The sequence below is a fragment of the Anarrhichthys ocellatus genome, unplaced genomic scaffold, assembly GCF_004355925.1.
Source record: "Anarrhichthys ocellatus isolate YVR2014 unplaced genomic scaffold, GSC_Weel_1.0 scaffold7, whole genome shotgun sequence".
NCBI classification, from domain to species: domain Eukaryota; kingdom Metazoa; phylum Chordata; class Actinopteri; order Perciformes; family Anarhichadidae; genus Anarrhichthys; species Anarrhichthys ocellatus.
This window is the reverse complement of record NW_022280037.1, coordinates 12,350,944-12,364,373: the sequence shown is the minus strand read 5'-3', so window position 1 is coordinate 12,364,373 and position 13,430 is coordinate 12,350,944. Positions and strand designations below refer to the sequence as shown.

Below are 13,430 nucleotides of genomic sequence, written 5' to 3'. Positions count from 1 at the left end.
GAATGCAGCTTTAACACATGAAGCTTTGACTTCACTTTAAAGAACCGAAGGATAAGTTGCCGTTTTCATTCACAGCATTTCTTTCATAAAACGTTACGCAGGTCTTGAGGAAACTGAGGTCACCGTCTACGCTGCCGTTTACAATGAGAGGAAACACAAATGTGGACAGTAAAACGTGCCGCAGGACGAGGGTTAAGTCGTCCCCGGAGGCCGAGGTGGGCGTCGTCTCCTCGCTGTTTAAACAGACTCTGACCTTTGATCTCTGACGACCTCAGGAAACCCCGTCAGACGGTCTGTAACTGCTTCCTGTTCTCAAACGTGTGGACGTGAACTACAACATCACCTTACAGTGTTATTGATCTTTTATTTAGAAAACCCACCTACAGGAAGTCAAATGATGCCAATTTTAAATACCTGATTAATTATTTTTACTAATTCATAAAGTTTAAATCATGAAATAATTGCTGGTTACAAAACAACAAACACATTTTTCAGTGGAATGATGTTTTTATTTTCTTTGAAAATGTAAATAAAAACAAAGAAAATGTAATAAAATATTTAAAATCTTTAAAATACTAAAATATATTCTTTGTTTGTTTTATTATTATTGGAGGGTAAATTATTGGAAGGCCTGACATGGATTTTGTAATTATACATCGCTTTATATATTTTATATTTATTAATAAAAGAGATTAAATGTCACAAAAATAGTTTGATTTAATTTGTTTTCAAATGAAAAATGTTGTAAAACTCTTCCGCTTCAGCAGCATGATGGGTAATGTAGTTCGGACTCATTTAGGAGAATTTATTGTCTTATTCGTCTCTATGTGATCACTTCTTTGTCTGTGAACTCAGTTACTACGGATGTAAAAATATAAAAAAGGGAGGAAGTCAAAATTCGAAACTGACTGCAGATCAGCTCTGTTAATATTTAACGACAAAGTATTTTACAGCTACGAAGACGAGGTCACAAGGTCGAGAAACAACGGTTTAAGGGACACTTTAAAGTAAAGCTTCTGGCCTTCAGAATAAAAGCAGCAAATAATCATAATTCAGTAAAAATTGAAATGTAATGTAGCATCGGATTGTCGGGACGGAGAAATAGTGAAAACACTTTAATAACCAAACAGGACTAGTTTACACTCTGTTCAGAAAACTATGGAATTATTCTGACACTGATTATCAGAAAACACTATATAAACCTCTAGCACTTTTATTTTGAAGGTCAGAGCTAGTACCCGTGAAGTCATTTTATCATGAGATCTTTATCGTTTGTTTGCCTCCGAATATTCAGTCATTGGGTACTTCTCAAGTCTCTTAATTGCATCCCCGTTTCCCTCACTTGCGTCCTTTCCTTGCGTCTTAGTCCCTCCCACCAGGGATGCATGGAGGAAACCATGCAAGGAGAGAGGAACGAGGAAATATGTTTTAAGAGACATGAGACGTCCTTTCCTCAGGTGCGTCACGTGAAGCGACGTCTGTTTCTGATGACGGAGGATCAGCTGATCACAGCTGGATCAGCTGTCAGTCGGCTTTAACAGCTGGAGAGACTTTTGATAAGTTTGTGTCTGTTGACATGATCACTGTACTTAATAACAGTAACTAATAATACTAATAACTAATAAAGACACACAGTGATCACCACTGTAGAGGTGTTTCTCTCTGTAGTCTGTTGACAAACTGTGTCCTGTGTTCTGTTTATAAGCACAGGATCCATTTCTACCGGCGGAATGCGATCGTCTTATTTATGAATTATTTGCGTCTGTACGTTTTGAAATTGTGACTGTGGCGTCATTATTAAATAACCCAGAATATGATTATTGTTTCTCTTAAATGATAAAACTCATTAAACACTCAGGAATGATGTAAAAAGTGTTTCGTCTCTCCAGCTCCCTCTGACTTTAATTGTATTCATAATAAAAGTTATTGAGGGAAATATCAGATCATGAAAACACAAATCTTTCTAATAAATGAAGAAAGTTGTTTGTGGTCGTTTTGTTGTTCAGACTACAATGGACATTTATTTAAACCAGATGTTCAATCACAAAACTAATCAAATATAAACTAGAGTTTATTCTGTGATCTGTCTTCACTCTGGTATGAAACTCCAGTCAGTCAGTCCGATCGGCTGCAGCGTCCAATCACATAACTGATGAACAATGAGGGGGCGTGTCGGCCGTTAAATCACTTCCTGGAAGTCTGTTCTCGTGGTTCCTCGCTCACGGCTCCTCCGAGGTCCCTCCTCCATCCTCGATCCTCGCTCCTCTGAGCTACATTAGAGCTTTGGGACGGCCGTCAATATGGCGGCGCAGAAACAACTTCCGGTTCAAGCGAGGATCGAGAAGCGAGGAAACGACAATCAAGAGACTTGAGAAGTACCCATTGAGACATTCAGGGGAATATGACGGAAAAAATTAAGACAGGAAGTTGAAATGTCCTTACAACAGTGTCCTCTTTCAAAATAAAAGCGTCCAGATTAAAGCAGGAGTGTTTTTCTTCTTTGGTGAATTGAATTTGTAGATACATATCTATATCTATATCTATATATATATATAGATATATATATATATGATCCGTGTCGGTGGCGAGTAAATCCTAAATCTTTGACCGTCCGTCAGTTGGCTGATTGGTTCTCCAGTGAGTCTGAACATCAGGTGGTTTTGTACACTCGGTCAGTGTCCCCCCCTCCCCCCCGTTGGCGCTCTAGTCCTCGCTGTGGTTGTACAGGGTGTTGTTTTCATCGGCGTCGGTGGGGTTCTTGCGGTGGGCTGGGGGCACCAGGTGTTCGGGCAGCTCTCCGGGCAGCTCGTAGCCCTCCAGCTTCACCTTGATGAGGTGCTGGGCGAGCGCGAACTCCTCGTCATCCAGCATGCCGTCGCGGTCACAGTCGGCCAGCTTCCAGATCTTCCCCAGCACGGTGTTGGGCAGCCGCGAGTTCATCATCTCCTTCTTGGCATTGACGCCGGTAATCTTGCCGTTGATGGGCATCAGCATATAGAAGATCTCGTCGTAGCGGTGCTTCTCGCGGCTGACAATCCAGTCCTCGGCGTCCGCCCCGGCGCTGATGCCCTCGCCGTAGCCCTGACCGAAGGGCCCTTCCTGGGAGCCCTCGAAGGCACCGCCGGACACCATAGCCGGCGGCGCCTTGGACTCCTCCTCGCGGATCATCGACATCAGGCTGGCGATCTTGGTGGCCAACATCTTGTCCACCGACTCGACCAGCTTTATCTTCAGGGACGGGAACTTGTTGAAGTCGTAGTGCTGCAACATGTCCTGCAGGAGACAAAAAACACAATTTGTTCCTGTTTCACATCATTGACTTTCTCTCTTTTAGGAAAAGTGTTTTCTATTGACGAGAGATTATTGATTGTCTGTTGTAGTTCCTCTCTGTCGCTGACAGATGGCGACAAAAACAAGTTAGTTGTACTTTATACTGTACTACATCTCAGAGGTACATATTGTACTTTATACTGTACTACATCTCAGAGGTACATATTGTACTTTTTACTGTACTACATCTCAGAGGTACATATTGTACTTTTTACTGTACTACATCTCAGAGGTACATATTGTACTTTGTACTGTACTACATCTCAGAGGTACATTTTGTACTGTTCTACATCTCAGAGGTACATTTTGTACTTTGTACTGTTCTACATCTCAGTACTTCAGTAAGGTTTTAAATGCAGGACATTTACTTGTAGGGAAGTATTTTCACAGTGTGGTACTAGTATTTTTACTGCAGTAAAGGATCTGAATACTTCTTCCAACACTGATAATCACATGAGACTGAGCAGAGCTGAGAGGGTCAAACCTCCTGCCTTCTGCAGCTGGACACAGTGTGGTCTGACCTCTGACCTCTGAAGAAGAGCACACACACACACACACACACACACACACACACACACACAGTGTGTCTGCAGGAGGATCCAGATAACTCACAACACGTGTCAGAATATGTGTGAGTGCGTGTCATGAGAGTACACATCTCACCCGGGCACCGAAACATCTGAAACACTGAAACATTCCCTCTCGTCAATAATCCAATAAATAAAAGTGCAGCTGGGGAACACACACACACACACACACACACACACACACACACACACACACACACACACACACGTGACAGACCAGCTGCAGAGTGACAGCATTCAGTTGAGATCACATTTTGTTCTCATGTGCTGGAGGAAGTACTCTGATCTTTTACTGCAGTCAAAACACAAATATGAGCAACACATTTAGCCTAAAGTCCTCATATTTGTAACGATCGATCGATTCATCGATCCAGTGTCATCGATGCAAAGTTAAAACATCAACACATATCATCACCTTTATTTTGAAAGGCCACGTCTGTGTCGCCGCCTCTTTCCTGTACTTTATACTTTTACTGCACTACATCTCAGAGGATAACGTGTACTTTTACTGCACTACATCTCAGAGGATAACGTATACTTGTACTGCACTACATCTCAGAGGATAGCGTGTACTTGTACTGCACTACGTTTATCAGGGATCTGTAGTTTCTTTACAGAGGAACTATAAATTAACACACCACCAGAATAAGAAATAAATAAAAATCATAGCTCCACTGCTACAACATTAAAATACATGTTACTGCATCAACAATAACGATCTAATAGTGAGTACTTTTACTTTCATACTTTAAGTACATTTAGCTAAAACTACCAACATACTTGCCTTTAACCCTCTGAAACACGATATAAACCTCTAGCACTTATTCACTTTTATAAATAAATATATATACTGTATGTAAAAAAAAACAACAAAAAAAAACTCAAATGTATGAGCTGAGGATGTAAATAAATACATAAGTGCATAAAGTACCTGCATCTTGGTGACGTTGGGGAAGTCGCCGGGGCTGATGTGATGCTCCCTCTGAAGGATGCAGTAGATCTCAGGCAGCCTGGAGATAAGCTCCTCCTTCTTCTTCTCTCTTCCAAACAGAGACGGCATCTCCTTCTTCAGGTAGCTGATGATGTAAGCGTGCACCTGCAGGAGTAAAGACCGAGGGAGGAGATGAAGGAGGAGGAGGAGGAGATGAAGATTTAGGAGAAGGAGGAGGAGGAAGAGGAAGAGGAGGAGAAGAAGAAGAAGGAGAAGGAGAAGGAGAAGAAGGTGAGTTGACGGTGATGAAGGCCTAAATGCAAAAAGTGAATCAACATATTTCTACATTCACGTTATGAAAACATCAAAATCAGCTGGTTTATAAAGTCTAATACTTTATATCTCATACATCTGACATTCAGGTGTCAAACAGAACAACAGGAGACTAAAGGGTTAACTACACTGAGGAGGAGGAGGAGGAGGAGGAGGAGGACCCTTCAATCCTTCATACCAGTCAACAGCATTAATGTGGAAGGAAGGAAGGAAGGAAGGAAAGGAGGGAGGGAGGGAGGAGGGTTATCTTCTGGAGGGAGGACAGACATACGAGTGATGGATGAGCTCCACCATGAGCCTCTCATCACAAAACCAGTGAGGGACTGAAAGACTCTCAAGAAGGAGGAGCCTGACCATGTGACTTCTGCTACGACACACAAACCAACCAATCAGAACACAGCAGGAAGTGAACGAAAACAACCATCACTCCTGATGTTCGAGGAGGTGAAAGAAGTGAAGGAGGTGAAGTAAGTGAAGGAGGTGAAGTAAGTGAAGGAGGCATAAATAAAAGCTTCTCCTGATTCCTTTTTAAAATAAAACTATAATGAATGAATGAATGAATAAATGAATGCATACATGAATGGATAAATGAATAACGTAATAAATGAATAAATAATTGAATAACTTAATAAATGAATGACTAAATGAAAGAATGAATAAATAACTGAAATAATGAATAAATAAATGAATAAGTGAAAGAATTAATACATGAATGAATTAATGAATAACTTAATGAATGAATGGATGAATAACTGAATGGATGAATGAATGAATATCTACGCTGACCCCCTCCCTGTCTGAACTGATTGCTCAGACATGAAACTGAAACTTCTGACTCTTGAAACTTCATCTTTTATGAGAGAGTGCTTTCATTTCCTGACTTTTTTTCCCCGACTCTGAAACACAACCAAACATCCCAGAACATTCCCAGCATTCCTGAGCAGGTTTAAACCCCTGAAGGCCTCTCTGTGTTAACAGGTCACTTCCTGTCTCACCTTGGCCAGCCTCGCTCTCTTGATCAGGTCGTTGAGCTTACGGAGCGCTGCGTTTCTCGGGAGGCTCTGGATGTCTTTGAACAGGTCCTGAGACTCCGCCTCAAACAGACGCCTGAGGAGGAAGTGAACAAGTGAATTCATTAATTAACTCATCAATAAAACGAAACATAAGGGAGAGAATTAACTAAATCATCAATGAAATAATCAACAACACAAATGAGTGAACAAATGAATGAATGAACAAAACAGACATGTGTTCCTGGACAGCTACATAACTGAATGAATGAATGAATTATCCTGTTACCACTCCAGAAAATTTGCCTAAAACACCTATCCAAGGCATACTCAAAGTAAATTGAAAGCTGTTCTTGAACTGTTTGGAGTACATGCATGGTTTTGGTCTCTTTTGAAAGGTAACACTCTGAAGTTTTTTCCCCAACAGTGGGAATCACTGTAAATGCTACTGGCATTGAGTAATAGAAGTTTGAACACACTGAAGGAGATGGTTTTTATTTCCGCCTGAATATGTTTTTGCAAACAGATGCCTGCAGATGACTATAGCTGGGATTTATTAGCTGGAAAACACAATGGGACCACAGCATGAAGCCTTACCTAGTCCAAGTTCAAATTTGATAACAATACCACAGAAAATTAATATTTTACACATGTTTTAATAAGGGTATGTATAGGCGCTTTCCAAAAAAGTACATTTGGGGACCCATGGTAACCATAATAACATACCTAGGCTGTGTAGAAATGTGAATTCATAATTCAAACTAAAGCTTATTTATGTCTAAATACAGTAATCTATAAGTTATTTCACCATTATTCACTTTCACAAATTCTACAAAACTCTTAAAAACCACACTTTGAATTTAACGTACGGACACAGGGACCTGACTCGCGGTTACGCAGTGACTTCCACGTTCTGCCTCTAAATCTAACCCCTGAATCTGTATATCGTTATTTTCGAAATTTCATTGGCCATACGAAGCGTGAGTCATCAGAACGATAGGTTGCAATTAGCTCGAGCGTTACACGAAAGAAGAGGGGCAGGCACTGTCCTTCAACGGGGACTCTCGTTGGCTATTGTAGGCTGAATGAATGGATGAATGAATAGATGGATGAATGAATAGATGGATGAATTGATGAATGAATAGATGGATGAATGAATGAATAGATGGATGAATGAATGGATGAATATCTGGCCTGTTCTCAGAGTTCTGCAGCGGTTTGGATGGATGAATGAATAGATGGATGAATGAATGGATGGATTAATATCTGACCTGTTCTCAGAGTTCTGCAGCAGTTTTGAAGGATCAATGAATAGATGAATGAATGAATTGATGGATGAATGAATATCTGACCTGTTCTCAGAGTTCTGCAGCGGTTTGGATGGATGAATGAATGGATGAATGAATAGATGGATGAATGAATGGATGGATGAATATCTGACCTGTTCTCAGAGTTCTGCAGCGGTATGGATGGATGAATGGATGAATGAATGGATGAATGAATGGATGGATGAATATCTGACCTGTTCTCAGAGTTCTGCAGCGGTTTGGATGGATGAATGGATGAATGAATAGATGGATGAATGAATGGATGGATGGATGAATATCTGACCTGTTCTCAGAGTTCTGCAGCGGTTTGCCCCAGAAGGATCCCAGATAGACTCTCACCACCTCTGGAGTGTTGATCACTTTCCCCAGTGACCACATGAGGGCGCCGTATACCCTCATCAGCTGCTGCGTGTCCACCTGAGAGCGCAGGTGAGGAAGAGGTTATTTGTTTCACAATGCCAATCATGTCTTCATCGTCCTCATCATCCTCATCGTCCTCCTACCTGGTCGGCCTTGTTGAGGACGACTCGGATCTTGTCGTCTTGTCCTTTGAAGGCTCGGATGGCTTCGGAGAACTCATCTGAAATGTCCAGTTTGTGAGCGTCGAACAGCAGAATGATCCGATCCACACGCTCCCCGAACCAACGCAGCACCTCTGCAAAGTCATAACCTGCAGACAGGAAGTTCATCCTTTCAGAATAAAGTCTGTAAGAACACTTAAACCCACTTTGACCGATGTGAAGGTGAAGGTAAGAATTTCTACTTCTGTGACAAAGAATTTGCTTTAAATTGCAATTATATTTAGTTGCGATTTTATTTTTCTAATTACTTGGATATTCCAACAAATGTCTAGTTATTGATGATTTATTTGTTGACTTCACTTTTCAGATGCCTGGTTTAACTACAGTGTGTGTAAACCAGTCAAACAGGGTCCATGTTAGACTGAGGGTCATCGAGGACACTATTGGAGTCTCTATTGAGCACCACTCTGAAGGAATAAGTTAAAAGAAAACGTTAAACAAAATAAACACTGGCTGAAAAGGAAAAGTACAGCAAATTCACATGTGTTCCCAGAATATTTAATCTTATATTAACAAGTGAACGCACCAGCTGATTTCTGACATCCCAGTGCCCCTTTGGTAACTGTAGTATTATTATATTAATGATGGAATAATGTAATATTAATATAATATCACGATAGTAATGACGGAGTAGGAAGCTTTCCAATATTCAATGACGGAAACACAAACATGCAACAGGACAACAAAGCAACGAGGGCATTACAGCTGCTACACTATGTCTTTAAATGTGTGTGTGTGTGTGTGTGTGTGTGTGTGTGTGTGTGTGTGTAAAGTGATATGTGGCAGCAGTTTGGGTGTGGTTCCTCTCAAACTTGGTGACACTCAGCTCTGAAGCTAAACTGAGACAAAAGCTTTTAAAGTTGTCTTGATGTTGGAAAATCCTGCTCAGAGATCAGGAATCTGCTGTGTTCTACTATACTGTGTTCTACTATACTGTGTTCTACTTTACTGTGTTCTTTACTGTTCTGTGGTTTATCATGACTAACACAACAACACAACACAAACATCTCAGACAAATAAAAACAAAACCATCCGACTGCAGGGACACGAGCAGAAGGAAGAGAGGAATATTTAGGTGAACTGTCCCTTTAAGAGTTATAGAAGCAAGAACCTCATCCATGAGTCACCAGCAGGAGGAAAGTTCCACTTCCTGCTAGGACATCTAGAAAACTACACAGCTGATCTCTCTTTTGACGCACTTCAGTATTTGTCTTCAAGGTCACCTTTAAAGTCTACAGATTATACACACACACACACACACACACACACACACACACACACACACACACACACACACACACACACACACCTTCAGTAAACACCACCATCCAGATTCACTTCAGTCTGTCGACTCCTTTTAAAACGGCTTCAGAACTTTTTAAATCAAAACTTGAACATAAAATCTGCAGTTTTGATTCATTAAAACAGAATCAATCAATCAGTCACCTGATCAATGTCTGTGACGCTGCCGTGTTGAACAATAGGTTTCACATTTCAACCTTTAACGTGGAGGAGCTGCTGTCCACAATCACAACAACACTGTTTGTGGACACAACACAACACGCGCGCGCGCGCACACGCACACACACACACACACACACACACACACACACACACACAGTTATTAACCCTTGTTACACAATTAAAATTAATTCATGTTAATTTTTATTGTTTATTTTTAGCCAGACAATATTGTTTCAGTTTTGTTTTTCTTAAAGAATATATTTTTTTATTCAGTCTACGCACAATCATTTTAGTTTCACTTTCAGTTTCAGATAAAAACTTTTATGAATAAATTTGTTCTTTGGTTTTTACTCGACCTCTTCAGAATAAAGTGACAAGGTTTTTATATCTTCTTCCTGCTGCTCAGCTGGAAGGAATCCTGAATAAAAGATGTGTGAAGGTGTCAGGAACAGCTTCAGGTTACACCTGTTCAGGTGTTTGTGATGCTGAGTGAAGGAGTGAGTGAGTGAGTAGGAGTGAGTGAGTGAGTGAAAGAGAGAAGGAGTGAGTGAAGGAGTGAGTGAGTGAAAGAGAGAAGGAGTGAGTGAGTGAGTGATTGAAGGATACATCAGCTTCATCAGAAACTTCCTGCACCTCTGAGACTGAAAACACTTCCTTCCAGGTTTTAAAAACGGTTCTCTAGGACGACTGATTGCTCCACTTGTTCCACTTCCTGTTCCAAAGGGAAACACCTTCAGACTAACAATACCACTTCCTTTTTAGAGCTGCAACTTACTGTATTCATGTCCTGGAAAAAAATGATGTGTGCAGAGTGCAACAGAGGAATTCATTTATGTTTCCTCTGTTGCACTCTGCACACACATCATTTTATTTTAAATTTATTTAAAAAATAAGCTTCACTACTCACACACATGATGGTGTTTAGGATACAAACAGGGGACCGTGCTACAACGTAGGACCGGTAAATAAATACTAAGCTGGTATAGGATTTAAAATTAATAAAATATAGTGTAGACATGACAATGCACCATAAGTATGCAATGTTTATTTGGGCGTTTACTGAATTCATGTTGCTGGTGAACTTAACGAGAGGAAACTGTCTCCGGTGTTTATTTCCTTAACGAAAACTAAATATGTTGGTTAACGACATTTTTTTTTCATGACTAAGACGTGACAATGACGAAGTCATCAAACACTAACTGTGGTAATACCATTGACGAAAAAAGATTCACATCAGGACCACATCGACACACGAGTCAGGAGGACTCAGGGTAACTTAAAGTTAACAATGACAACAGAAACCAGCTGATATTTTGGTTAAAACGTTGAATATAAGAAAATAGTTACCGTTTCTTTGATGAAGAGAAAACTAAAATGCCCAAACTTGACTTAAAAAGCAGGATGACGTGACTAAATGTTAAAACTAACAAGGACATTTGACACCAGACGAAGACTAAATAGAGGAAAATAGCTAACAAAAACAAAACAATATAAGTTTCTTAGCACTAAGTTCACATTTTTTGGATCACTGAATACAAATTGTTGCAATGAGTTCATTGTATTTTTCTATTCAATGTGAAAATTCACAATACAAAACAAAACTGAATTAGTTACGTGGGTGCAGAGGACAGCGCTAGTCCCTAAATAATGAACGACTTTAGCAGGAAGCTACCAATTAGAGCTCAACCACTTCTCTAATGTTTAGTACATCCTTCGTTTTGTGATCACAGTTCTACGTACAATCACCTGCCACAATCTATCTTTAAGTTCTGCATCTCTGTATTCATTCATTTGTTTGTCGAAGTGAATCGGTTTACTAGATGTAATTTTCGTTGATGCATGTACGGTGCCTCTGAGTGGTCAAACAACTCTGACAGATGTGTAAAAAGCAGAAAATCAAACCTGTTCCATCAACTATAATGATGTAGACAGTGTGAAAAACGTGATTGACACACTGTGAGGTTGTATTTAAAAGAGAAAGCTACGAGCCAAACAAGTTGTTTGATCCAAACTTTTCATGTTTAATTTGCAACAAAACTGTTCCAGTTTCTAAAGAAGTCATAAAACTACATTTAAATCCAGACGGGGACGGTTAGATCATATTTCGTCTCCCAACTTCTCCACACCAAGGGAAAAAAAGTAGCTAAAAGTGCTATTAAGCATCTCTTCTCTTTGTTTGGGAATAATGTGTTTGATGCCTGGTAAATACATTTAAAGGAACAGTCAAACATTTTGGGAAACACAGAAAGAAAGAGATGTATCTTTATGCTTAGCTTAGCATAAAGACTGGAAACAGAGGGAAACTGCTAGCCTGGCTCTGTCTAAAGGCCAAACACACAGAGAGCAGGTCCTCTAAAGTTCACTAATTAACATGCTGGTTTGTTTAGTGTGAATACAAACAGAAATGTTCCTTGAATAAATAATTCATGCTGTAGAAGTGAAGCGATGTCATGTTGGTCACTGAGTTCATTTACGGGACCAGGACTGAAGCAGACCAGTGAAACCAGAAACCAGGACTGGACTGGACTGGAAAGGGTGGGACAGAGGAGGACAGAGTCTCTGGGGAAGAAGGGAGGGACTACTGGCTGAAAGCCCAGGAGGACGAGCTGTCAGGTTTATGAATTTAAGTAAGTGAGGCTCAGATCCAACAGTGACTCAATGAAATACAGAGATTTAAACCCCAGAAGAAGAGAGGAGAGAAAGAAGAACAAAAACTAAGAAAAGGTTAAAGACAAGAGGAGAAGAACCAGGTAGGGGGCTCTCGATTTTACGGAGAAAGTTTAGCGTACAGCGCGTCGTACGATGCACTTATCAGGAACGAATATAATGAATGTTACACACATGTTATATACCCAATTAAAGAAAAAAGTCTGGGCTACAAGATCATGTAAGCCATTCTTACATGCTCCAAACACAATTCTACACAACTAAAACAAACAACTAACGCTGCAGTACTAACATTACTGAAGTACTAACGTTAGTTACAGCAAGTCAAATTACAGCGATACTCACTTTACTGCAGTAAAGTTACTGCGGTACTACTCACATTACTGCAGTACTACTCACGTTACTGAAGTACTAATGTTACCACCCCCCTCCCACCTTGTGTGTTTTTGTGGTATTTATACTTCCTGGTTCATGATTACGTCAATAACAAAATCTACGAATCATGGCGCATTATTTTTCGTAGCTTTTGCTATGATTGCTGGATGAGAGCAGCCTGCCATTCATCTCTACTACAAACGTAGATATCACATGTCACGTTTGGTCTCATGTTTCTGCAGGTTAAGTGTGGACGCTGTAGAGGACTCACCTCGACTTTATTACTGCAGAACAATTTGACTGTTTGAAATAAATCTAACTGAGCAAGAAAACAAAAAGGAATCTGAACTCACAAGAACTTCTACAAAACAAACATGGAGGTCGACACCTCGATACAGCAGGTGGTAAAATAAAACGTGTGTACAGTGAAGCAGCTGCAGAACACACACACACACACACACACACACACACACACACACACACACACACACACACGTTCTGTCAGAGCAGTAGCTGTAATCTGTCAGTGATGATGCTGATGTAATGTGTGTGTTTAACGTATTCAGGAGGAATTTAAATCTAAATGTTTCCAGATGGAGGGAACGCCCGCCGCCGCCCTCTAATCCCCCCCCCCCCGTCCAGCTGAGGCCTTTAACGGATGCTGTCATCATCATCATCATGACTCGCTACAAGAGCAGCAGGAGAAACTTCATTGTCTCTGTGCAGAACAAGCAGAACAAGTCAAGGCACTGCCTCCTCATTTGCATGTTTTTTAGGGTTCATAACAGCTAATATTCTAAACGGATACATAAATATATATATAT

At 40.4% G+C, this 13,430-nt stretch overlaps 1 protein-coding gene across 1 annotated transcript in view; it reads right to left on the bottom strand.

Annotated features, from left to right (window-relative positions):
- Positions 1-2,307: 2,307 nt before the first annotated feature.
- Positions 2,308-13,430, bottom strand: part of ehd4 (EH-domain containing 4) — a 22,403-nt gene continuing 11,280 nt past the window's right edge. The window contains exons 3-9 of the mRNA XM_031847879.1: positions 11,162-11,192; positions 8,463-8,492; positions 8,023-8,224; positions 7,803-7,936; positions 6,177-6,288; positions 4,849-5,013; positions 2,308-3,273 (exon numbers count right to left, since the gene is read on the bottom strand). Of these exons, the coding sequence (XP_031703739.1) occupies positions 2,704-3,273; positions 4,849-5,013; positions 6,177-6,288; positions 7,803-7,936; positions 8,023-8,224; positions 8,463-8,492; positions 11,162-11,192 (1,244 nt within the window). The 3' untranslated portion in view covers positions 2,308-2,703. The remainder of the gene's footprint in view (positions 3,274-4,848; positions 5,014-6,176; positions 6,289-7,802; positions 7,937-8,022; positions 8,225-8,462; positions 8,493-11,161; positions 11,193-13,430) is intronic.